At 36.4% G+C, this 27,764-nt stretch overlaps 1 protein-coding gene and 1 long non-coding RNA gene across 2 annotated transcripts in view; one reads left to right on the forward strand and one right to left on the reverse strand.

Annotated features, from left to right (window-relative positions):
* Nucleotides 1-27,764, reverse strand: part of DNAH8 (dynein axonemal heavy chain 8) — a 431,463-nt gene that overhangs the window by 319,378 nt on the left and 84,321 nt on the right. Inside the window, exons 6-10 of the mRNA XM_078055380.1 lie at nucleotides 22,365-22,554; nucleotides 21,516-21,679; nucleotides 15,107-15,283; nucleotides 13,993-14,106; nucleotides 2,545-2,652 (exon numbers count right to left, since the gene is read on the reverse strand). Coding sequence (XP_077911506.1) covers nucleotides 2,545-2,652; nucleotides 13,993-14,106; nucleotides 15,107-15,283; nucleotides 21,516-21,679; nucleotides 22,365-22,554 — 753 coding nt within the window. The remainder of the gene's footprint in view (nucleotides 1-2,544; nucleotides 2,653-13,992; nucleotides 14,107-15,106; nucleotides 15,284-21,515; nucleotides 21,680-22,364; nucleotides 22,555-27,764) is intronic.
* Nucleotides 1-27,764, forward strand: part of LOC144379086 (uncharacterized) — a 231,690-nt gene that overhangs the window by 172,142 nt on the left and 31,784 nt on the right. The gene's annotated exons all lie outside the window — the stretch shown is intronic.

Genomic DNA, 27,764 nt, shown 5'->3' on the forward strand with positions numbered 1-27,764 from the left:
TTTAAGTCAACGTCACAGGGACCATAATTTCCGAAGTCAACTATATTTTCCTTTTGTCTATTTTTCCTCTAACTAGGATCCAAGTGTCATTCTTCACCATCCTTCAACATGCAAACTAAATTTAAAGTTAACCACCTCTCACATACCCCAAAATAGTGAGGGGGGAAAAAACAGTCAGGAGGTTAGATTGAGAAGGCAGGCCGACACACAGAAATTTTGGAGAATTCCTAAAATATAGAAAGCACACAGGATCAAATCTACAAGAGGAGAAAAAAAATAAAGATGACAGAAAACCAGGACCCCTTCTGGAGAAGGTTACTGTGAAGGTGAAAATCTTTGAGGTGGAGACAACGGGAGGTGGCCCTTGGTTGTGACCCTACACACTGAATTTGGAGCAACTTGTACAGCGGGCAACAATGGCATATGCTGACAGGACATAGCCATGAGTGTGGACTATGCCCCAGGTAGCTATTGCACCCCAGGAGGACATGTTAGAGAAAAAGCTCTTCACATTCCCTACCTGCCACACCCCCATACATAAGAGACAGACCACAAGAAACAGAACAAGCAGGCAAATTAGGACTTAAATACAAAGATGGGCAGACAACCCAGAATCACCAAACAACTAAAGAAAATAAACATGGTGGGGCGCCTGGGTGGCTCAGTCGGTTAAGCATCAGACTCTTGATTTCAGGTCAGGTCATGATCTCAGAGTTGTGAGATCGAGCCCCACATTAGGCTCTGTGCTCAGTGGGGAGTCAGCTTGAGAATTCTCTCTCTCCTTCTCCCTCTGCCCCTTCCCCCACTCGTACTTTCGCACACTCTCTCTTTCTCTAAATATAAATAAATATATCTTTAAAAAATAAAAAGAAAAGAAACATGGTAACAGAGGCTTTAAACTCAACAGAGGAAATACAAAAAAAGATATGTAAAATATTTTAAGATATCTTTTATTAACTACATGAGAAAGATATGAGAGTATTTTACATCACAAAAAAAAAACAACTAGAGAACTTGGAAATTAAAATTTTTATTATCAAAATAAAAAAATTCTATTGATGAACTGACCAACAACTGGGACATAAACGAAGAACAAAAGAGTGGGCTGAAAGGTCAAAGGACAGAAACTGACAAAACAAAACAAAACATTAAGAGAAATGGAAGTTAAATTCAAGGGGACAGAATAAACTGAACAGGTAGGTAAGGAATACTCAAAGGAAAAAAGAGGGAAAATTCCCAGGAATAGAGACGAAAGTTTCTGGATTGCAACAATCCAGCAAGTATAGAACAACATAAATGTAAAAAGGACCACATCACTTTGAAATTTTACAAGTTCAAGGATAAAGAAAAAATCCTAAAAACTTCTTGAAAGAATAAGGCAGGTTGCCTACAAAGGAAAAAGAATCATATTAGCATAAATTTCTCATCAACAGTACTGGATAAGAGACAACAATACTTCAAGTTTCCAGGAGAAAATTATGTTGAACCTGGAATCCCACTGAAACTAACATTTGAGTAGCAGGACAAAATTAAGCTATTTTCAGACATGCAGGAATTCAGGAGGTTCACCACATACAGACCATCTCTGAAAGAACCACTTGAGAATACTTTTCAGCCAAAGAAATAATGAATCCAAGATGGAGGAAGTTGTAGAAATCACAAGAGAGAGGTGATCAAAGAAACTAGCAATGCTTAGATTTTATTCTGAACACATGGGGATTCATAATATTAACAAACTATTAGACAAAATAGCTTAAAATTATTAACAAAAATATAGAACAAGAAATCTCAGCGTGAGACATATATAGCAAGAAAGAGACAAGTGATGGGGAAAAATCCTAACATTCTTCCCCTGTTTAAGAGATGGATAATGATTAAATCTATTGATTAGTTTTTTAAAAAGAGAGTTGAGATGTGACTGTTACTTTATATATTTATGTTCTGCTTGAATTACAAAGAAATTTTATTTATGTGTCTCTTGGATGTTTTTTCAAATTATTTAAGTAATGAACCATATGTCACAACAGAGGAAGATTTTACACAAATTACAGTGCTGGTGGGAGTAGCTAAAGAAGTGTTGTCAATCATGCACACAATTCCTGGCTCTTGAGCAAAACTATTTGGAATGAATAAATTAGAAAAGCACCAGCCATGATCTCCAGGTCGTGAGATCGAGCTCCATGTCGGGCTCCATACTCAGTGTGGAGCCTGCTTAGGATTCTCTCTCCCCCTTTCCCTCTGCCCCTCCCCACCACTTCTTTCTCTCAAAGGAAGGAAGGAAGGAAGGAAAGAAAACAAAGGAAAGAAAGAAAAGCACCAGCTACATTTAAACAAAAAGTCTGAGGGCTTACCTCTGACAAGAAGGTACACCTTCAATTAAGTAGAACTGACCAGTCAACACCTTTCTTTTCTTGTCCACTGTTCTGTCAAATCCAGATCCCTGAGAGGCACCCAAACTTCCCATTTCTCTTCCCTGGCCCAGAGGGAAAGTATTGTTAACTTTTCACAGGGTTACATGTATGATTTCTTCCCTTGGAAACTTACCTTGATAAACAATGAAGTCATTCTCTCTGAGGTGTTATAATACCGTGACACACTGTGAATCATTCTGATGGCATTAATCAAATTTTGTATTCCATGTGCCATGGAAACCTAAAATTGAAATATATTAAGTGAATTGCATCATATATTTATAGTTTTAATAACCAATATCCTATAATATTCAAAACTCTAACAACACATAAAATAGTGTAACATTTTTATCTTAAAGTCAAATTTTACTAAATGCAATGTAGCATCCTAGACTGGTTCTTGGAACTGAAAAAGGACATCAGTTTTGACAAATGTACCAAGGTAATGCAAGATGTTAACAAGAGAAACTGGGTGAAGAGAATTCTGTACTATAACTTTTCTGTACATCTAAATTTAAATTCTTACTTAAAAATACAATTTTAGAGGTGAAAGTGATTTTAAGGATTAATAGTTCAAGATTATCTTTTTATAAAGATTTTATTTATTTGAGATAGAGAGAGAGAGAGAGAGAAGACGAGTGGGGAGGGGCAGAGGGAGCAGGAGAAGCAAGCAGGGAAAATAGAGAGGTAGGGAAGTTAAGCACCTTGTCCAAGTTCCTACAGCTATATTACATAACCACAGTTATGTGCCTGAGATTTTGAGACCCTGCTTTTAACTATGATGCAAATCAGGATGGGAGAACAGGTAAGGTCAATGGCATTCCTACAAGGAGGTTGCCTCTTAATTGCTAAGATAATATAAAATATATAAAAGATGTTTTAATGGTGATAAAATAAATAAAACCAGAAATAACAACTATTTCTTTAAAGATTTATTTATTTGACACACAGAGAGAGAGAGAGAGCACGAGCAGGGGGAGTGGCAGGCAGAGGGAGAGGGAGAAGCAGGCTTTCTCCTAAGCAGGGAGCCCAATGCGGGGCAAGATCCCAGGACCCCGGGATCATGACCTGAGCCAAAGACAGACACAACTGACTGAGCCACCCAGGTGCCCCAGAAATAACTATTGAATAGTGTACTGTATGTCCTAGGTATGAGGTGTAATTATGATTTAATTAAATCAATGATATGTGGCTTAGGGAAATTAATATCTTTACTTTGCTGGTAACCTGGGATGTCAGAATTCATATTACATGTGTTATCTGTATATCAAAAAGAGTCTAATAAAAATAAGCCAAGGAGGGGTCTCTCCCACTCTCAGTAAGGCAAGTCTACAAAGTACCTGTAACTCCAAAGAAGAAGGCTCAGAGATGGCATCAAATGGGTCCATCAGGAAAATACCCTTCATCTAAATTTTTTTTTAAGATTTTATTTATTTATTTGACAGAGAGAGACACAGCGAGAAAGGAAACACATGCAGGGGGAGTGGGAGAGGGAGAAGCAGACTTCCTGCTGAGCAGGGAGCCCGATGCGGGGCTCAATCCCAGGACCCTGGGATCATGACCTGAGCCAAAGACAGACACTTAACGATTGAGCCAACCAGGTGCCCCACCCTTCATCTAAATTTTAAACATCATTTATAATAGAAGATTCTTGAGCACACAGTTCTTACCTATCTACAAACAGTGTTCAGACACTTTATATATAAAACATAAAATGATAGATATGCCAATAGCAGAAATTGCAACACCAAGATAATAAAATGAAACACTAAACATAAAATTCATAAAACTTATCCACAAAAAATGGAAGAATGAGTCCTCTGCACTTTTCCTGCTCAAATGTGAGTTACAAACTAAACAGCAGGGGCTGTTTGCTTTTAATGAGAAAAAGAAAATGAGGATAAATGGAATTTATGAAGCCTCAAAAATAGTGAGTATATGAGGGGGAAGCAATTATATGACAATACTATTAGAACTTCTTTAATTTCAAAGATAATGTTCGAAATATTCCTGCATCAGAGAATGTGAAAAGTTTAATAACAACAACAAAATAATAATAATAAGGTATATCTATGCTAGAACAATTGAATAAATTTTTTTAAATTACTAGTATGAAAAGAACACCAGAACTAAAATATTTGAAAATTATATAAATTTAAACAAGTCTTTTGAACAAAGAACTTGACATTAGTACACCTAAAAATCTAGAGGTCTTGATCACAATAAAAAGCATTGTACCTTTCTTCCAAGTTTACTTTTTATAATGAAAAGCTTTAAATATATAGGAAAGTACAGAGACTAGTATAATGATCATTTATACCCATCACTACACTTGACAAATGTTAACATTTTGGTATATATGCCTCATCTATTATTTTTTCACATCAAGACCTACTTGCAGGTCATCCTAGAGTAGGCTTTGGTTATTAAGATTTGCATCTTCAGCTCTTGTGAATAACCCCATATGCATGTGACATGTGAAAATTCTGATTTTTCTTAGACACAAACTTTAATTGCACATGCTGTAAAGCTGGGAAATCAAGTCACTGGGCTACTGAGTGAGCTAAGCAATGGCTATATTTCTCTATCACCATACAGTCTGGTTTGCTTTACTCATGGTCATATACACACGAACACCTAAAAAATGATATAAAATATTTTTACGTAAAACAAATTTTTAAAAGGTCCCTAACAGAAGTCTAGTTGCTAGTACTAGGGATGTAAAGGGATGTAAATAAGTTGTAAGTAAAATCCATCATCTCCTTATGGAACCAATTAAAAGACTGCTCCTGGGTGCAATCAAAAATGGAGGCTCTAGCTGCTAGGATAAATGAGGCAGAAGAGAGAATTAGTAATAAAGAAGACCATATGATGGAAAATAAAGAAGCTGAGGAAAAGAGAGATAAATAACTACTGGATCACCAGGGCAGAATTTGAGAGATAAGTGATACCATGAGACGAAACAATATCAGAATAACTGGGATCCCAGAAGAAGAAGAAAGAGAGAGAGGGGCAGAAGGTATATTGGAGCAAATTATAGCAGAGAACTTCCCTAATTTGGGGAAGGAAACACACATCAAAATCCAGGAGGCACAGAGAACCCCCCTCAAAATCAATAAAAATAGGTCAACACCCTGACATCTAATAGTAAAACTTACGAGTCTCAGAGACAAAGAGAAAATCCTGAAAGCAGCTCGGGACAAGAGATCTGTAACCTACAATGGTAGAAACATTAGATTGGTGGCAGACCTATCCACAGAGACCTGGCAGGCCAGAAAGGACTGGCAGGATATATTCAGAGCACTAAACGAGAAAAATATGCAGCCAAGAATACTATATCCAGCTAGGCTGTCATTGAAAATAGAAGGAGAGATAAAAAGCTTCCAGGACAAACAAAAACTAAAGGAATTTGCAAACACGAAACCAGCCCTACAAGAAATATTGAAACGGGTCCTCTAAGCAAAGAGAGAGCCTAAAAGTAACATAGACCAGAAAGAAACACAGACAATATACAGTAACAGTCACCTTACAGGCAATACAATGGCACTAAATTCATATCTTTCAATAGTTACCCTGCATGTAAATGGGCTAAATGCCCCAATCAAAAGACACAGGCTCTCAGATTGGATTAAAAAACAAGACCCATCAATATGCTGTCTGCAAGACACTCATTTTAGACCCAAAGACACCTCCAGATTGAAAGTGAGGGGGTGGAAAACCATTTACTATGCTAATGGACACCAAAAGAAAGCTGGGGTGGCAATCCTTTTACCAGACAAATTAGATTTTAAACCAAAGACTGTAATAAGAGATGAGGAGGGGCACTATATCCTACTCAAAGAGTCTATCCAACAAGAAGATCTAACAATTCTAAATATCTATGCCCCTAACATGGAAGCAGCCAATTATATAAGGCAATTAATAACAAAAGCAAAGAAACACATCCACAACAATACACTAATAGTGGGGGACTTTAACACCCCCCTCACTGAAATGGACAGATCATCTAAGCAAAAGATCAACAAGGAAATAAAGACTTTAAATGACACACTGGACCAAATGGACTTCACAGATAAATTCAGAACATTCCATCCCAAAGCAACAGAATACACATTCTTCTCTAGTGCCCATTGAACATTCTCCAGAATTGATCACATCCTAGGTCACAAATCAGGTCTCAACTGGTACCAAAAGATTGGGATCATTCCCTGCGTATTTTTGGAACTAGAACTCAATCACAAGAGAAAGTCAGAAAGAACTCAAATACATGGAGGCTAAAGAGCGTCCTACTAAAGAATGAATGGGTCAACCAGGAAATTAAAGAAGAATTAAAAAAATTCATGGAAACCAATGAAAATGAAAACACAACTGTTCAAAATCTTTGGGATGCAGCAAAGGCAGTCCTAAGAGGAAAGTATATAGCAATACAAGCCTTTCTCAAGAGACAAGAAAGGTCTAAAATACACAACCTAACCCTACACCTAAAGGAGCTGGAGAAAGGACAGCAAATAGAGCCTAAACCCAGCAGGAGAAGAGAAATAATAAAGATCAGAGCAGAAATCAATGAAATAGAAACCAAAAGAATGGTAGAACAGATCAATGAAACTAGGAGCTGGTTCTTTGAAAGAATTAACAAGATTGATAAACCCCTGGCCAGACTTATCAAAAAGAAAAGAGAAATGACCCAAATCAACAAAATCATGAATGAAAGAGGAGAGATCACAACCAACACCAAAGAAATACAAACAATTCTAAGAACATATTGTGAGCAACTATATGCCAGCAAATTAGATAATCTGGAAGAAATGGATGCATTCCTAGAGATGTATCAACTACCACAACTGAACCAGGAAGAAATAGAAAACCTGAAAAGACCTATAACCACTAAGGAAATTGAAGCAGTCATCAAAAATCTCCCAACAAACAAAAGCCCAGAGCCAGATGGCTTCCCAGGGGAATTCTACCAAACATTTCAAGAAGAATTAATACCTATTCTTCTGAAACTGTTCCAAAAAATAGAAATGGAAGGAAAACTTCCAAACTCGTTTTATGAGGCCACTAATACCTTGATCCCCAAACCAGACAAAGACCCCATCAAAAAGGAGAATTACAGACCAATATCCTTGATGAACATGGATGCAAAAATTCTCACCAAAATACTAGCCAATAGGATCCAACAGTACATTAAAAGGATTATTCACCACAACCAAGTGGGATTTATCCCTGGGCTGCAAGGTTGGTTCAACATCTGCAAATCAATCAATGTGATACAATACATTAATAAAAGAAGAACAAGAACTATATGATCCTCTCAATAGATGCAGAAAAAGCATTTGACAAAGTACAGCATCCTTTCTTGATTAAAACTCTTTAGAGTATAGGGATAGAGGGTACATACCTCAATATCATAAAAGCCATCTATGAAAAACCCACAGCAAATATCATTCTCCATGGGGAAAAACTGAAAGCTTTCCCCCTAAGGTCAGGAACACACCAGCGATGTCCACTATCACCACTGCTATTCAACATAAAGTCCTAGCCACAGCAATCAGACAACAAAAAGAAATAAAAGGCATCCGAATTGGCAAAGAAGAAGTCAAATTCTCACTCTTTGCAGATGATATGATACTTTATGTGGAAAACCCAAAAGACTCCACCTCAACACTGCTAGAACTCATACAGGAATTCAGTAAAGTGGCAGGATATAAAAACAATGCACAGAAGTCAGTGCCATTCCTATACACCAACAAGACAGAAGAAGGAGAAATTAAGGAGTCGATCCCATTTACAATTGCACCCAAAACCATAAGATACCTAGGAATAAATCTAACCAAAGAGGCAAAGGATCTGTACTCAGAAAACTATAAAATACTCATGAAACAAATTGAGGAAGACAGAAAGAAATGGAAAAACGTTCCATGCTCATGGATTGGAAGAACAAATATTGTGAAGATGTCAATGCTACCTAGAGCAATCTACACATTCAATGCAATCCCCATCAAAATACCATCCACTTTTTTCAAAGAAATGGAACAAATAATCCTAAAATTTGTATGGAATGAGAAAAGACCCCAAATAGCCAGAGGAATGTTGAAAAAGAAAAGAAAAGCTGGTGGCATCACAATTCCGGACTTCCAGCTCTATTACAAAGCTGTCATCATCCAGACAGTATGGTACTGGCACAAAAACAGACCCATAGATCAATGGAACAGAATAGAGAGCCCAGAAGTGGACCCTCAATTCTATGGTCAACTAATCTTCGACAAAGCAGGAAAGAGCGTCCAATGGAAAAAAGACAGTCTCCTCAACAAATGGTGTTGGGAAAATCGGACAGCCACATGCAGAAGAATGAAACTGGACCATTTTCTTACACCACACACAAAAATAGACTCCAAATGGTTGAAAGACCTCAATGTGAGACAGGAGTCCATCAACATCCTAAAGGAGAACACAGGCAGCAACCTCTTCAACCTCAGCCGCAGCAGCTTCTTCCTAGAAACATCACCAAAGGCAAGGGAAGCAAGGGCAAAATGAACTATTGGGACTTCATCAAGATAAAAAGCTTTTACACAGCAAAAGAAACAGTCAACAAAACCAAAAGACAACTGACAGAATGGGAGAAGATATTTGCAAATGACATATCAGATAAAGGGCTAGTATCCAAAATCTATAAAGAACTTATCAAACTCAACACCCAAAGAACAAAGAATCCAGTCAAGAAATGGGCAGAAGACTGAACAGACATTTTTCCAAAGAAGACATCCAAATGGCCAACAGACACATGAAAAAGTGCTCAACATAGCGCGGCATCAGGGAAATCCAAATCAAAACCTCAATGAGATACCATCTCACACCGGTCAGAATGGCTAAAATTAACAAGTCAGGAAATGACAGATGTTGGCGAGGATGTGGAGAAAGGGGGACCCTCCTACACTGTTGGCGGGAACGCAAGCTGGTGCAGCCACTGTGGAGAACAGTATGGAGGTTCCTCAAAAAGTTGAAAAATAGAGCTACCATATGATCCAGCAATTGCACTACTGGGTATTTACCGCAAAGATACAAATGTAGGGATCTGAAGGGGTACGTGCACCCCGATATTTATAGCAGCAATGTCCACAATAGCCAAACTATGGAAAGAGCCAAGATGTCCATCGATAGATGAATGGATAAAGAAGATGTGGTGTATATATAAAACGGAATATTATGCAGCCATCAAAAGGAATGAAATCTTGCCATTTGCAATGACATGGATAGAACTCGAGGGTATTATGCTGAGCAAAATAAGTCAATCAGAGAAAGACATGTATCATATGATCTCACTGATATGAGGAATTCTTAATCTCAGGAAACAAACTGAGGGTTGCTGGAGACAGGGGGTGGGAGGGATGGGGTGGCTGGGTGATAGACACTGGGGAGGGTATGTGCTATGGTGAGCGCTGTGAATTGTGTAAGACTGATGAGTCACAGACCTATACCCCTGAAACAAATAATACATTATATGTTAAAAAAAAAGAAGAAGAAGAAGAAGAAGATAGTAGGAAGGGAAAAATGAAGGGGGGGGAATCGGAGGGGGAGACGAACCATGAGAGACTATGGACTCTGAGAAACAAACTGAGGGTTCTAGAGGGGAGGGGGGTGGGCAGATGGGTTAGCCTGGTGATGGGTATTAAAGAGGGCATGTACTGAATGGAGCACTAGGTGTTATATGCAAACAATGAATCATGGAACACTACATCAAAAACTAATGAGGTAATGTATGCTGATTAACATAACATAATAAAATTTTTAAAATGCAAAAAAAAAGACAGCTCCTGGCAGTCTTCCTATTCTCTCTCATGGAGGATGGATTCCTGCATGGTTGTAAGAACTGCACCTGCTCAAGTCTCTCAACCCCACGTCTTTCCCTCCCCACCCACATTAAACTCCTTGGCTACCCATGCCGTCTTGGGAGGGGTATGAACCACCACTAAACACATCACTCTCAGCCAAATCTAAGTGATATGGAACATAAACTCTTCCTCTTTCCCTGCCTCTAGGATGAAACCAGCATTTACCCTGCCCCCAAAAGTTTGGTCAACCAAACCACATAGCCAATGGCAGTGTGTGTGTAGAGGCTTTGACTATCTCTTCAAAAATTAGACAGGAGAATGCTGAATATGTGTATCAGACACCAATATAAATTATTTTGAAAGCATTTTAACTTAGAGAATATCTTGAAGAAGCAGCATGGAGAAGTAGAAACAAATACAATGCATAATGCCAAAGAGTGCTGGATTCAAATTCATTCATTTTCTCCACATCCTTGCCAGCACTTCTGGCAAGTCTCATGACTTACAGCTGTAGAAATACCCAAATTTTGTTTCCTAATCTTTAAAATGAGGATTGTTGTGCATACAGAATGAAAATACATGGAAATTACGTAGTACAATGCCTACAATAAAAGGCCAGGGGTTCCCAAGATGGTGAGCATCTTTAAAAACGCAACTGTCTGGGCAACTCTCCTGCCTACATGTGATTCACAAAAGAGACAACACCCAGTCAAAAGTGGGAAACACTGCCCTAAGTTCTCAACAAATACAGTTTCCCTGACTTCCCCTCTATCTAAAGAAAGGCTAAAAGGTACCATGCTGTACATTAGATTCCCAAAACTTCCTGATTTATACCTGGAATTCTGTACCCATTGACCAACATCTTCCCATTTCCCCCACTCCCAGCCCTGGCAACTAACATTCTACTCCATTCCCATGAGTTTGACTTTTTTAGATTCCACATGTAAGTGAGATCATACAGTATTTGTCTTTTTCCGTCTGACTTATTTCACTTAACATAATGTCCTCATGGTCCATATATGTCACAAATGGCAGCATTTCTTATAGCTGAATAATATTCCATTATATATATATGTATATATATATTCCATTATATATATATAAATAAAAACATAAATATACATAATATATATATATTTTATATATAATCTTTATCCACTTATCCAGTGATAGACACTTAGGTTTCTTTCATATCTTGGTTATTATGAGTAATGCTGTGAAGAACATGGGAGTGCATCTTTTCAAGATCCTAATTTCATTTATTTTGGATAGATACCTGGTAGTGGAATTGCTGAATCATATGGTAGTGCTATTTTTAGTATTTTGAGGAACCTCTATACTGTTTTCCATTGTGGCTGCATCAATTTACATTCCCACTATCAGTGCACAAGGGTTGCATTTTCTCCACATCCTTGCCAGCACTTCTTATCTTTTTGATGATAGCCATTCTAATAAGTGTGAGGTGTGAGGTAATATCACATTGTGGTTTTAATTTGCATTTCCCTGATTACTGATGTTGAGCATCTTTTCATGTACTCATTGATTTGGATGACTTCTTTGAGAAAACATCCATTCAGTTCCTCTGCCCATTTTTTATTGCATTGGTTGTTTTTTGTTATTGAGTTGAATGAATTCTTGCCTATTTCGAACACTAATTCCTTATCTAACATACCATTTGCAAGTATTTCCTCCCATTCCATAGGTTGCCTTTTCATTTTGTTGATTATTTCTTTTGCTGTGCAGAAGCCTTTTAGTTTAATGTAGTCGCACTTACTTATTTTTGCTTCTGTTGCTTGTATGTTTGGTGTCATATCCAAAAAATCATTCCTAAAACCAGTGTCATGGAGATTTCCCCCTGTGTTTTCTTCTAGGAGTTTTATGGTTTTAGGTCTTACATTTAAGTTTTTAATCCATTCCATGTTAATTTTTGTAAGCAATATAAGAGAGGGATCTAATTTCATTCTTTTGCATGTGATTATCCAGTTTTCCCAATACCATTTACTGAGGAGACTATTCTTCCCTCACTGAATATTCTTGGCTCCCATGTCAATTTTTTTGACCATATATGCAAGGATTTATTTCTAGGCTCTTGTTTCTGTCCAATTGTTATATATGTCTATTTTTATGCCAGTACCATACAGTTTTGGTTATTATAGCCTTACAGTATAGCTTGAAATCAGGAAGTGCAATGTCTCTAGCTTTGTTCTTCTTTCTCAGGATTGTTTTCACTAGTGGGGGTCTTTTGTGGTTCCATACACATTTTAGGATTTTTTTCCATTATTGAAAAAAATGCCATTGGAATTTTGATAGGGTTGCATTGAATTTATAGATGGCTTTGGGTAGTAAGGAAATTTTAACAATATTTATTCATCCAATCCATAAACATGGAATATCTTTCCATTTATTTTTGTTTTCTTCATTTTCTCTCATCAATGTCTTATGGCTTTCAGGGTACAGAGCTTTCATTTCCTTGAATAAATTTATTCCTGAGTATTTTTTTTTATGATATTGTAAATGAGATTGTTTTCCTTAATTCTTTTCAAATGTTTTGTTGTCAGTCCATAGAAATGCAACTAATTTCTGTATGTAATTTTGTATCCTGCAAATTTACTGAATTTGTTTATTAGTTCTAACAGTTTTTGGTGGATTTTTCAGAGTTTTCCATATGCAATATCATATCTTCTACAAACAGAAACAACTTTACTTCTTCCTTTCCAATTTGAATGCCTTTTATTTCTTTTTTATTGTTTGCTCTAGCTAGGACCTCCAGTACTATGTTGAACAAAATTGGCAAAAGTGGACACTGTTGTCTTGTTCCTGATCTTAGAGAAAAAACCTTCAGTTTTTACTGTTGAGTATGATGTTAGCTGTGGGCTTGTCATATATGGCTTTTATTATGTTGAAGTACATTCCTTGTTGAGAGTTTTTATCATGAGAGGATGTTATATTTTATCAAATGCTTTTTCTGCATCTATTGAAATGATCATATGATTTTTTCTTTTATTTTATTAATTCTGTATATCACATGTATTTATTTGCATATGTTGAACCATCTTTGCATCCCAGGAATAATTCCCATTTGATCAGGTGTATGATCCTTTTAATGTGCTGTTGAATTTGGTTTGCTTGTATTTGTTGAAAATTTTTGCATCTACATTCATCAAGGATGTTGACCTGTAATTTTCTTTTCTTGTAGTGCTTTGATATCAGGATAATGCTGGTTGGGCATTCTCTCTTGCTCACTTCTGGATCATTCACCCTAAGGGAAGCAAGTTACCCTATTGAAAGGCTCATGTGCTATGTAACTAGGGCCTTCCAACAACCATGTGAGTGAGCTTAGAAGTGGACCCTCCAGCTGTCAGCCTCCACTACAGTGAGACCACATTCCTAGCTAACAGTTTTGTCTGCAACTTCATGAGAGACCATGAGGCAGAGGTACTCAAGCTCTGCTATGCCTGGATTCTTGACCTACAGGAACTGTGATGTAGTAAATGCTTATTTCTTTAAGTCAGTCAGTCTGGGATAATTTGTTATGCATCAATGCATTAATTAATTAAACTCACAAATGAGATTATACTTATGATAATATCAATATCAGGTTTAAATGAGTTTTTAATTCATGATGGCTATGTAACAGGAAAGTATATCTTTTAAATAACTTGTCTGCAGTATATATTTCCCAATACACATGTATTATAAAGCTACTTTAAGATGAGTTATTTTTCAAACTACACTTTAAAAAGCATACTTACTAGGTCATAGTTATACAGAGGTTGACATACTTTTTCTAGAGTGTACAAATATCTGACATTATCTTTTGATTCATTTGCTGTATCTGTTATTCTTGCATCCAAATCACGCCAATTCTAAGAAAAAATGTATAAGAATACCATGAAACATCCAAATATATCACTGTACTTAATTTTAATCAAGAAATTCAAGCTAGCTTCCCTAAAGTAGTTGATACTAAATGTGAATGACATATCTTTTTCTTATATAATTTAAGACTTAAGGTTATTATAAATACTTTAAATGACTTACTACAACTGAAGGCTCATTCTGTTTGTAATTAACATCCTGTCTGTAGGCATAAACTGGACTTGCTTATCTGGAGCAACTTTTCTAGCTTACTTATTTGTGACATTATATTACTTTGGGTCTTTGAGAATAGGATATACATACAGATAGAAAGATACAGATACAGAGATATAGATATAGATGTAGATAGATATAGATCTTTTTTAAGGAAGAATACAGCAAAAGAAAACAACCTAGAAAGAATCAAACCAAGCTGTGTAATAGTGGACAGGAGATGTATACTGACAGCACATTTTTGCTTTTGACTTTCTATGTAGTTCTTTACCACCCTGAGCCTCTATTGATTCACAATTTCAAAAACAAATTAAAAGTAAATGGCAATCACCCCATAGGAGTATTGCCAAAATTGGTGCGAAAATATTGAGAAATAGGGGCACCTGGGTGGCTCAGTCGTTTAAGGGTCTGCCTTCGGCTCAGGTCATGGTCCCAGGGTCCTGGGATTGAGCCCCACATCGGGCTTCCTGTTCAGCAGGAAGCCTGCTTCTCCCTCTCCCACTCCCCCTGCTTGTGTTCCCTCTCTCTCTGTGTCTCTCTCTGTCAAATAAATAAATAAAACCTTTTTTAAAAATACTGAGAAATAAATCTTTATTTCTATACTTCTTTTTCTTCTTTGGGAAATAATAGTGGAATATAAGAAAGCCTTACTCAAAGTTTAACACTTCTAAGTATATGGTTTCAGTATATGATGTGAAAAAGCAGTTCAAGAAGGGTAATTTTCCAGTTGGTTGTTCAGAAACATAACAAATTTTAAAATAAAAGGCCTTTTACCTTCAACAGTTTGGAGTGTGCAACATTAAGCACATTTATGACAGCCTTACAATTTGGCCCTTTAATCTGTTCAATAATGTAATTGAATTTGGCTGACATGCGTTTCCAGTGTTCCAATTCGGTGAGTGGACCTGAGTCATCAGCTTCTTTTCTCATCTGCTCACTCTCAATAAGTACCTGCAATCAAAAGAACTCGGAGAATATAGAAATGTTACTTTCTTCTTTGGTAAAACCTCATTATTTGCATCTTTTCAAAGGAAGCTTATAAATACATAACTTTCAACACTGAATAATATTAAAAACTCTTAGAAAACTGAGAACAAAAGGGAACTTCTTTAACATGATAAACAGTATCTACCAAAAATCTACAGCAAACTCATACCTAAGGATGAAATTTTAGAAAATATCACTTTAAAACCAAGGACAACACAAGTTTGCCACTAACACTGCCCACTTCTATTCAACCTGGTAATGGAGGTCTCCAAAGAAGATAAGTAGAGTAAAGGCATAAGAATTGGAAATGAAAAAACAAAAATGGCATAATCAAAGATGATATGGTTGGTCACATTTTTAAAATTCAAGAATATCTAAAGATAAACTTTTACACTTAGTAAAAGTGAATAATTCAGTAAGGTTACTGCATGTATTCATAAACATCAGTAGCATTTCTCTACAAGCCATCTAGCAATCTGAAAATGTAATTTCTAAAAAAAGAGCATTTGGTATAACAAATAACAACAATGATAAGATATCTAGAGATTAGCAAAGATGTGCAATATCTTTGTGAATAAAATTAGAAAACTTACTTTCAGCATACAAAAGAAAACCTAAAAAAAATGGAGAGATGCCATGTTCATGGATGGAAAAATTCAACCATATAAAGATGACAATTTTCTCTAAATTAATGTATACATTCAATGAAAGCCAGTCAAAATCTCAATAGGGTTTTTTGTGATACTTGACAAACTAGTCTTAAAATTAATTTGGAAGAACAATTAACCAGAAATAATCGATGCAATTTTGAAGAAAAATACAGAAAGGGACTTGCCAGGCCAAATATTGATTTAGTAAAAAACTACAGAAATGAAAGCAGTATTACATGAGTGCAAAACCCAAATAAGTACACCAGTGGGATAGACAGTGGGATTTGAAATTTGATATATTACAGAAGTGATATTAAAAGTGTGTTAGGAAACAATGGCCTAAAACTCTGGAAAGAGCCCAGATGCCCATCAACAGATGAATGGATAAAGAAGATGTGATACACACACACACACACACACACACACACACACACACACACACACAGGAATACTATGCAGCCATCAAAAAAGAAATCTTGCCACTTGCAACAACGTAGATGGAACTCAAGGGTATTATGCTAAGCGAAATAAGTCAATCAGAGAAAGACAATTATCATATGATCTCACTCATGTGGAATTTAAGAAACAAAACAGGATCATAGGGAAAGGGTAGGGAAAATGAAACAAGACAAAATCAGAGAGGGAGACAAAGCATAAGAGACTCTTTAAAAAAAAAGATTTTATTTATTCACTTGACAGAGAGAGAGAGGTAGAGGCCGAGGGAGAAAAGCAGGCTCTCCAGTGAGTAGGGACCCAATACGGGGCTCAATCCCAGGACCCTGGGATCATGACCTGAGCTGAAGGCAGACGCTTAACTGATTGAGCCACCTAGGCACCCCAAGAGACTCTTAATCACAGGAAACAAACTGAGGGTAGCTGGAGGGGAGGGGTATAAGGATGGGGTAACTGAGTGATGGACATTAAGGAGGGAACGTGATGTAATGAGCACTGGGTATTATATAAGACTGATGAATCACTGAACTCTACCTCTGAAACTAATAATACACTAAATATTAATTAATTTATTTTAAATAAAAATTTTTTTAAAAAGGAAACAATGGGCTATTAACTAAACAGCTTATTTTGGGGACAATTGGCTAACTATATGGAAAAAGACAAAATTAGATTCCTACCCTACACACACACACACACACACACATAAATCCAGATGAATTAAAAACCTAAATATTAAAAACAACATGGCAAAGCTTTTAAAGAAAATATAGGAGATAAAGGAAAAGCATGCAAATAAATATCATAATTGTCAGGGAAATGGTTACCACTAGGAGAAAGAAAAGGGAGTTGAAACTGGGAAGAGGGCTGCACGGAGATTGTAAGGTGCTAGTAATGCTGCTTCTTAACTTGTGCAAAAAGTTACATGAAGGTTTGTTTTACAATAATTTGTTTCTTTTATTGTATTCATTTCTGTAGGTTTCACTATTTAAAATAAATAAATAACTTAAGAGAATATCTTCATAATACTAAACAAGGGTTTCTTAAATAAAATACAAAAAGCACAAAGTTCCTAGCCACTGGAGGTGACTAAATTAAAGCTGGATTACAATTTGTAACTAATAAATTTACATTAGAATGTAAAACTTCCACATGACTAAAGACACCATACCAAATTAAGATGTAGGACACAATGCGGACCAACAGAGGATTAACATCTGGGAAATATTATTTAAACTCCAACACTTCAGTAAGATATCATGGAGCAATCTGAACTAAAACTAGGTAAAGGATGTGAACAAGCAACTCAGCAAAGAAGAGACCTAAATAGCCATTGAACATGCTCAACCTCAGTATAGTCAGAGGAATGCAAAATAAGGTATCATTTCACACCCAACATCCTGGCAAAGATTAAAAATCTAACAATCCCAAGTGTAACAAAAGATTTGAAGAAATGGGAACTCTCATATGCTTCTGTAAAAATAAAATAAGTTAATATAACCACTACTTGGAGGGCTTTGTAATATCCAATAAAGATCTATATACTATTGCTCTCAGCAATTCCACTGAGAAATCTGGGATATGTGCAAAGGAGATCTGAACACAGGTATTCATTGAATGTGTATTATTATTGTTTGTAATAGCCAAAAAAAAAAAAAAAAGAAGAAGAAGAAAGAAAAGAAACAACTGTCTTTCTGAGGGAATGGATGAATAAACCTCTTTATCTCCTTAAACACAGGATATTAGACATGATTTAAATGTGTCTTTAATGTGTGAAAATTTATATAGCAAACTGATTTCTTCATAGAGGAATACCAGACAGTAATAATTTACTTGTACCAATGTAGATGAAAGAGAATGCTAAATGGAAAAAAAAAAACTTGTAAAATTATATTTAATGGTGTTATACCATTTGTGTAAAGATTTTAATCACAAATATATATTCTGTATTTATGTATAATGTATATATAATTTATTTTTATATATAATTTAAAGCTTATAAATATGCAAATGCAATAAAAGTGTGAAACTTTCAGGGGAATGAGAGAAGACAATATCATCAGGACAGTGGTAATATAGCGGGTGGGAAAAGGGATGGGTTGGAGGCTATTGTGAAAATAAAACAGATCTGAAGCAAATGTGGCAAACAGTATTTGTTTAATCTCAAGAGTCATTGTTTCACGAGTCATTGTTATATTATTTTCTGTACTTTTTATGTTTATAATGTTACATTATTTATTTATTTATTTATTTATTTTTAAGTATGCTCCACACCCAGCATGGAGCCCAATCATGGGACTTGAATTCACAACCTGAGTTCAAGACCTAAGCTTAGACCAAGAGTTGGACCCTTAACTGACTGAGCCACCCAGGCACCCCATAACTTGACATAATTTCAATTGTGATGGAATGTTTTAAGAATACAAAGAGGTAATTTTTGATTTTTCAGACCTATGAAGGTTCTTTCTTTAATCCAAGAAATAATTATTGCTTTTAATTTTAACCATGGTTTATGGAACTCTTCCCTAATCTTATCACAATCTTCCCTACCTCCTTAAATAAGGGATACTAGACATAGTTTCAAGTTTTCTTAAATAGCTGGAAGTCTAAATAGCTTGAATCACTGAATTAAGGAATGAAAATGGACCTTAAAAATCAACTAAATCAAACAACCCTTTTGATGTTTAATTTCTGTTACAACATTATTCATAGATAGTAATCAGCCTCAAAGTGGATACTTTCAGGAATGCAGCACATTCCAATTTTTTGTGTGGACAGGATTCTGTGAAAAAGTTATCCTGATTTCAAAATTAAAAATCTCTCTCTTTATAGCCATCATACTCTGTCTTACTTCTGCCATTTAGGGCCATACAGTGCAAGTTTAACTTGACATGAAATCCCATCAAATATTTGACGCTATCATGATACTCCCAAGTCCCCCCCTTTTTTTTCCTAGGTCAAATATCTTCATATACTTTCCTTAAATGACACTGCTCATATCCTTGGCCTATTTTTCTCTCTATTGCCCATTTATTAATGATTTATAGAAGTTCTTTATATATTATGGATACTAACTCTTTGTTATTTTTGCTGATAATATTTTCTCCCAGAAGGTCATTTATTTTTTAGGGTTTTTTTAAAAGATTTTATTTATTTATTTGAGAGAGAGAGAGAGTGAGAGTGAGAAAGAGCACGAGTTGGGGGTGGGGAGAGGGAGAAGTAGGCTCTCCACTGAGCAGGGAGCCTGACATGGGGCTCGATCCCACGACCCAGGTATCATGACCGGAGCCAAAGGCAGATGCTTAACTGATTGAGCCACCCAGGTGCTCCTTTTTTAGTTTTGCTCATTGTAATTTTTGCCATATGGAAGTTACTACACTTTTTTACATACTCAAATCATGTCAGTTTTTTTCTTTCATGGCTTCTGGGTTCTGTATCTTAAGAACATATTAATATAGTCTTATATTGTGTTCTGGCTCATTTATAGGTTTCATTTTACTTTTCACCTTACTTATTTAAGGTTGCATTTGTTCACTCAAAGCATCTTTGAGATTCATCCATGTTGTTGCATGTATCTGTTTTTTAAGTTTTAGCTTTCATATTTATGTCTACAATCCATCTTGATTAATTTTTGTGTATGACAAGAGGTCAAGGTCAAGATTTAGGTTTATTTTTTTTAATCTACTTATTTTTTGGTCAAAGTTTATTTTAGACATCACAGTTCAGATTTTTATTTTATTTATTTAATTAAAAAAAAATTTTTTTTTTTTAAGATTTTATTTATTTGCGAGAGAGAGAATGAGAGACAGAGAGCATGAGAGGGAGGAGGGTCAGAGGGAGAAGCAGACTCCCTGCCGAGCAGGGAACCCGATGCGGGACTCGATCCCGGGACTCCAGGATCATGACCTGAGCCGAAGGCAGTCGCTTAACCAACTGAGCCACCCAGGCGCCCGAGATTTTTATTTTAGATTAAAGATCTTTCCTATTTCTTGCATTGATTCTGCTTAATTGGAGCCATCTGCTACAATTGCGCAACTTGATTTTCTTATTTCAAGTTGCTAAATCTCCCTAAATCTCAAGCTATTTTCTTTTGTTTGCTCATTTTTATGAAAGAAAATCTGTATTGATTGATCATAATAGTTAGAGAGGATCTCCTCAGCCATTGTGTAGGACAGAGCCTGATTTCCGTAATGGGTTACAACTCCCCCTTCCCCCAGTGACATGGTAGGTGAGTACAGAAGTCCTGTGGTGCTCAATTACCCACTTCAATTTCCTAGTGACACCTGGAACAAATTCTGGGCCAGCACTACAGGCCCCACTGGAGTTTCCAAAGTCCTCCAATTTTTCCATTCCAACTGCACCTCCTTCCTTCTAACATAGTTCTAAGAGAGGTAAAATTGAAAATGTTCTAACTCTTGCTTGGTCAAGATTTTTTTACCTTAGTCTTCATTTAACTGAAGATTTTCTTCTCTAGTTCCACTGTCCTATGCTCATGAACTAGAGATTTGTGAATTGGCTCCTAGTGTCCTCTTTCAGTTTAGAGCAATTACATAGTACCTGATTTGGGGCAGTATGTATAGTGTAAGTTGGCACCTCTCAGAATGTTGACATATGCCCATTCCTATTGCAGCTTTTCCTACTGCCAGAGAAAAATTTGACCAATGCCGTACTGACATGATGAGCCTAGTTTGAACCTCTTGGTCAACACAGACAATTCCATTGATCAACCAAGAGCTATTTATTGTCTAGCACCGTGACTATAGTCACTTCATTGTATCCTCTTCCTTTCTCTTATGAAGAGTATAAACAATATATAAAATATTGGAGATGAATGCTGGCTATTCCTAATTCTTCATTTTTCCATTCTCAACCCATATTGTTATGGTTCCCTCCTTCAAAGTGAGAAATAATTAAAAGTGATTTTCAGTGCCCATAGAGAACAACGATTTTGCACTAGAGTCAAGAATAGGCTAAATTTCATAACGGAATCTGGAAGACTCCTCTTCCCCTTACTTTTAGGGACAAAATGCAATGGCTAGGACACAGATGAGAACTACGACTCATATCTGATGTAATTACTTGAGTTAGCTCACCTGTTCAATCTGTTTATACCATGTCATCAGCACCTCCTCTAGCTGACGAACAGTTTCTGAATTGCTAGCTGCAGCTGTCACTTCTTCAAATGTATGCAGTTTGGAAAAATCGATATTTTCTACCTTCTTTAACATAACTGTTCCCTCAATACTTACTCTAGCACCTAAGAGGGAAGAAACAAATTGAGAAGAGGTGTTTAATGTCGATGTGTGGTTTCAAGCTATAATTACTCAAATGTTAAAGATCGAATACTTTATAGAAATATAAATTGATCATTAGATTGTGACTTGATAATTTTTAATAATATTATTTTAATAATATAAAATTATAAAAGTATATAATTTTAAAAGAGCTGATAATAAAGTGATATTTTAAAATGTGGTGAAATTTTTCATTAATAATATAGGAAAAGAATCTTCCTGCTATAATGGAAGAAAAAAAACATATCATACTCCTGCAAAGATCCCTGGAAATGAGAGGATCTAATGATTTGATTTCTTACCTCTACATCTCATAATTACTTTGATTAGCACTTTCTTTTAAGATGGAATGTTTTTCCTCTAATGCTTATCTTTAATAACATATCTTATAGGGACACCTGGGTGGCTCAGTTGGTTAAGCATCTGCCTTCAGCTCAGGTCATGATCCCACGGTCTTGGGATAGAGCCCCACATCTGGCTCCTTGCTCAGTGGGGAGTCTGCTTCTCCCTCTGCCCCTCCCCCTGCTTGTGTGCTTGCATGTGCTCTCTCTCTCTCAAATAAATAAATAAAATCTTAAAAAAATAACATATCTTATAGTTAATTTGCTCATTTTTAGTAATTTACTAAGCATTAAATTTTATACTTACCATCTAAAAATGAAAGGTATCTGTTGATGGTTTCAGTGAAAATGTGTTTTTCAGATTCTCCTTGCTTGGACTGGTTTAGAGCACCCCAATTATTTGTTGCAAGAATAGCTGGTAGGAATACACTTGACAGCATATTCTTAATCCCATTTAGGATTCCTGTTGATGCATCCAGGACAGTAAATAGCACTTCCTGAAAGAGTGGTGTTCAAAAGTGATTTTATATGCTAATCCCATTAACGAACTGAAAACCATAACCTATTTCACACTACAACAAACATAGACAATACTTTTATATACTGCTAGGAAAACATAAGTGGTCATGAAAATGAGAGTTTTAAAATCAACAAATTTATATTCTGCCCCCATTCTAACGATTCACATATATGTTGATGAAGGCGACACTTTCCTCAGTGCTTTAGTTTCTACCTAGGGAAGGAGACATGGCCTGGAGCCTATACAATGTGAAGGAAATGAAGCTGAGCTTTCTGCATAAATTTCTTAGTGGAAAGTTGCTCTATTCATGGAAATGGGACTAGAAAAACTCCATCAGGATAGGGAAAGAGCAATGACACTAGCCCAGTATTTTAAGTGGAAAAAAATGATCAGTCTCAAGAAATCAAAAGCACAGAAATCAGAAGTCCAGTATCTATGAGTGTGACATCTCAGTTCATACAATTTAAGTGACACGGACATCTCAAGCCAAGAAATTAAGATAAAAAGCCTTGCCCAAAGGCACTAAAAAAAATTTTTTAACTGTGAATGCATTTAACTCACAGAAGAATACAACAGCTACTAATCCAGTTTGATGCCACTGCCTTGATTTGTGCTAAGGTGTCCTAGTCTTTCTGTTGCCTCTGCACCATTAGTCAAATGTCAGCACAGTAAAAAGGACAAATATCTTAGTATTATGATAAAAATGCATTTTGACCTTGCAGATTCCATGAAAGAGTCTTGGGGACCATGCTGAGGATCACTGGTATACTGTATGTTCAACTGTGATTGTATTTACACAGTTATAATGATATAAACAAACATCTAGCTAAGGAAAATAGAATATAACTACATTGGAAGAATGAAGGAATGGAAAATGGCAGGAGGGGCAGAGGACAAAAAAGAGCTACATCCTTATCTTCCACAGGGAAGAGTCAATACATAATGTCTAACCTAGCAAAGGAGCAATCAGAGCCTATTATTTGGAGATATGGAGGCAAATGAAAGAATCTGCTAAGAGTTAAAGGCTGTTTCTGGAGAGTGAGATAGAAGTCGGTTTTCATAACAAGACTTACAGAATTTCTTCCTTTTTTAAAACTGCATATAACTGTGACAAAAATAAAAACTCAAAGATAAAAAAGAATGGGTTGTCACAGAAAAGCTGAATGGAGAATTCGTGAAATGGAAGATAGACTGAGGAAACAAATCTACACATGTAGAGACATCGTGGCAAAACAGTTTCAAAAACAAAGAGCAAAAGCAGAAAGAAAAGACAGATCATCTATGAAGTACACTTACAGAAGAGGTTTCATCAGCCAACAGAGATATCAGATTGGAATATCTACAAGGAGTTTGAGGGAAATAACTCCCAGCCTAGAATCCAAAACCAAGCTAAACCACCTCTCTTAAAGCAATCTTTTGTCATAAACAGAAAAGGAGAAAAATTAGGTTGGATCTCAGTTACATTTCCTGTTGTAAAAAGGAAGACTTTTGTTTATTAAGACTCTTTAAAATAATAGAGAACTAGTATTTGTTGAGGGACTACTATGTTAGGCAACATAAGAATTGGCTGATATTATCATTTAGTCTCACCACAATGCTGTAAGGTGGTATGACTATTCCCAATTTAATAATGTAAAAACCTAAGTCATAGAAAAGAAAAGCAAGTTGTCAAGGAACACTCCACTGGTCAGTGGTGAGGCTAAGAGGCAAATTTGGGTCTATCTGAATAAAATTGCTGTTTTTCCCAATCCATCAAGCTTCCTTCCTGGGACTAAGTAAGCAATATCTAGGTCAATTCTCTCTTCTTTCTGAAACTATCAAAGAGTTTAAATATTAAGTAAAGAAGAAGTTAAATAAAGTAACTAATACTCAAAACTGTGTGAACAACATTAAATTCACTCCCAGTGAATGGAAAGATGGAAGTTATTTGCACACCTTCTAGAAGAAATGGGATTTTCATGAATTTTAAAAGCAGTATCTAAAGGATAAATATCACTGAGCTCTATTATAGTAATTTCTCAGTTTCTTTGAATACATAAATACATTATTTTTCTTGGAACTCAATTCAGTTCTATATGTAGAAAGAAGAGAAAGCAAAGAAAATGTGTGACGATGACGATACATTCAATGTTTAACTATAGGCTGGTGATGTCAATACATGGTGGAATAAGATGTCCTTTGTTTTTGTCCCCTAACAAAAACCAGGAATTTGGTTTGTATCCATGGACAAAAGTGGCTTTGTGGGAGCTGTGGGAACCAGCACCATATGCCAAGGAACACAGGAGGAGTTTTCCCCACCATGCGTCAGAGAACAGGCATACAGACCTTGGTCCAAGTGTTGGACCTGCAGTGGGTGTGTACCAACCCCAACCCCTCTTGGACACTGTCTAGGAGCCCCTAGAAAGCACTCTTAGTCACCCACAGACAAGAGAGCCCTTGTGGAAGTCCAGATTTCCAGAAAAGAAGTTCCAGCACATAGTTGGAGTAAAAAAATATATATATATATGAGTTTGGGTGCACTAGATAAGGTAAGAGGAGCAGCTTGACTTTATCCACATAGGCAGCATAGTTTAGTACCAAGAGAGATCCTCTCAGCCTATCATTTCTCCTGCAGGGGAAAGTAAAAGCACATAAGTGAGCATCCAGCTTCCCCAGCTGTGTAGGATGCTGCCAAAGAGGCTCATTTCTCTCCCACCCCATCCAGAGTACTGAATCATGATCTGCATGGCTGGGAGCAGGAGGCAGAAAGAAGGAGAGAGGAGCAGAAAAGACTCTTGCAAGGCATTAAAGGGAAGCAGACTAGCTGCATCACAGATTCCATCAAGAAGCCCACCACTGAGAGCCCAGCATGGCCACTAGGAATATCTGGCTCATGGATTCCCCCAACTGGCCTAGGGGCACCCCCAGCTCTCAGCATGCCTCAGCCACATATGCCCCCTACCCTGTGGATGGCTCCCTGTGCATGCTCCTGATGGCAGCAGTGAGAACAAGCTTTGGCAGATGGCTAGTGAGTACATGAAGAAAACCAGCCCAAATCTATTGGCCAGGGGGAGATCACAAACTTGAGCTTTCACATCACCTTTGGGAAAATGAAAGGGAGGCTCTCAGCCTGGTGCACTGCAGGACTGAGAGAAGGCATACAAGCTCAAGAATTCAACCACAAAAGGGAGAAAGAAGTGTAGAGCAGGTTTATCCATAGAAGGTCTGAGGGAGACTCAGAATCACCAGCGGGGCTGAGGGAAGGCATTTCTCTACCGAAGGTAATAAAGACTGGCAGAGGTAACTATTACCTCAAACCCAAAGCTAGCGATGCAAAACTTTAAGGAACATGAAAAATAAAGGAAATAATACCACCAAAGGATCACAATTAATTTTCTAGTAACCAACCACAAAGACATGGAAATTTGCAATTTACCTGAAAAAGAATTCAACATGGCTGTTTTAAGGGAACTCAATGAGTACAAGAAAACACAGAAAGATAATTCAATAAAATCAGAAAAACAATACATGAGCAAAATGAAAAGTTTAATAGAGATAGAAATCACAGAAAAAGAGCCTCTGGAGCTGAGGAATACAAAGAAATGAAAAATGCAACAGTGACCATCAACAACAGAATGGATCAAGCAGAGGAAAGAATCTGTGAGATAGAAGACAGGAACTTTGAGTTGATCCTGTCAGAGCACAACAAAGGAAAAAGAGTGACAAAAACTTAAACCTGTGTGAACTAGGATATCATCAAAAGCACCAATTCACAAGTTATTGGAGTTCCAGAAAAAGAAGAGAAGGGAAGGAGGGCAGAAAGCTTATTTAAAGAAATGGTGACTGAAAACTGCTCAAATCTGGGAGGAGATTTGGATATCCAAGTTCATGAAGCTCATATGTCACCAAACAAAATCAACTTAAAGAGATCCTTTCCAAGACACATGGTAATAAAACTGTCAAAACTCAAAGACAAAGAGAAAATCTTGAAAGTAGTAAGAGAAAAGAAGCTTATAACTTACAAGGGAACCAAACCCTGACAGTTACCAACAGATTTCTTAGCAGAAACCTGGCAGGCCAGGAATGTGTGTAATGATATATTCAAAGTGCTAAAGGAAAAAAAAATACCATCCAAGAATACTCTATCTGGCAAATTACCCTACAGCAATGAAGGAGAGATAAAGATTTTCCTAGACAAATAAAAGCTGAAGTAATTCATCACCCGTTGACCTGCCTTATAAGAAATGCTGAAAGGAGTTCTTCAAGCCAAAATGAAATAACACTAATTACTGACATGAACACATATGAAAATATACAATACACTAAAAAAGGTAAGTATGTAGTCAAATTCAGAATACTCAAATACTGTAATATGAGTGGTGTTAACCACATAGCTCTAGTATAAAAGTTAAAGAATGAGAATGATAAAAATAACTATAGTTACAAAATTTGTTAATGAATGCACAGTTAAAAAGAGACACATTGTGACATCAAAAACATAAAAAGGAAGAGCAAAAGTGTAGAGTTTTTATATGCAATTAAAGTTACTTGTTATCAGCATAAAATAAACTGTTATATCCATATTTTATGTAAGCCTTGTGGTAACAACAAAGCAAAAATCTAGGGTAGATTCACAAAAAGTTAAAAAGGAAGAGAACAGAGCATACCACATGGAAAAACACCAATTTACAAAGGTAAGTAGAAACAGAGGGGAACAGAAAAAATGGAAGTGCAGAACAACCAGGGAGCAATCAATAATATAGCACTAGTAAGTCCTTACATAGCAATAATTATTCTAAATGAAAATGGATTGAATTCACCAATCAAAAGACACAGAGTAGCTGGATGGATACAAAAAGCAAGACCCAACTATATGCTGCTTACAAGAGACTGACTCACTGCAGCTTTAAAGATACACATAGGCTCAAAGTGAAAAGAGAAACTTTATATTCCATGCAAGTGGAAATGAAAAGGAAACAGAGGTAGCCACACTTATATCAGACAAAATAGACTTTAAGCCAAAACAGTAATAAGACACAAAGAAGGTTATTATACAGTGATACAGAGGTCACTTTATCAATAAGATAAAGCAATCATAAATATATATGTACCCAACATCAGAGCATCTAAATATTTTAACCAAATACTGGCAGATCTGAAGGGAGAAACAGACAATACAACTTTCAACAGTGGATAGTCCATCCAGAC

Source organism: Halichoerus grypus, chromosome 9 (genome assembly GCF_964656455.1).
Source record: "Halichoerus grypus chromosome 9, mHalGry1.hap1.1, whole genome shotgun sequence".
Lineage (NCBI taxonomy): Eukaryota > Metazoa > Chordata > Mammalia > Carnivora > Phocidae > Halichoerus > Halichoerus grypus.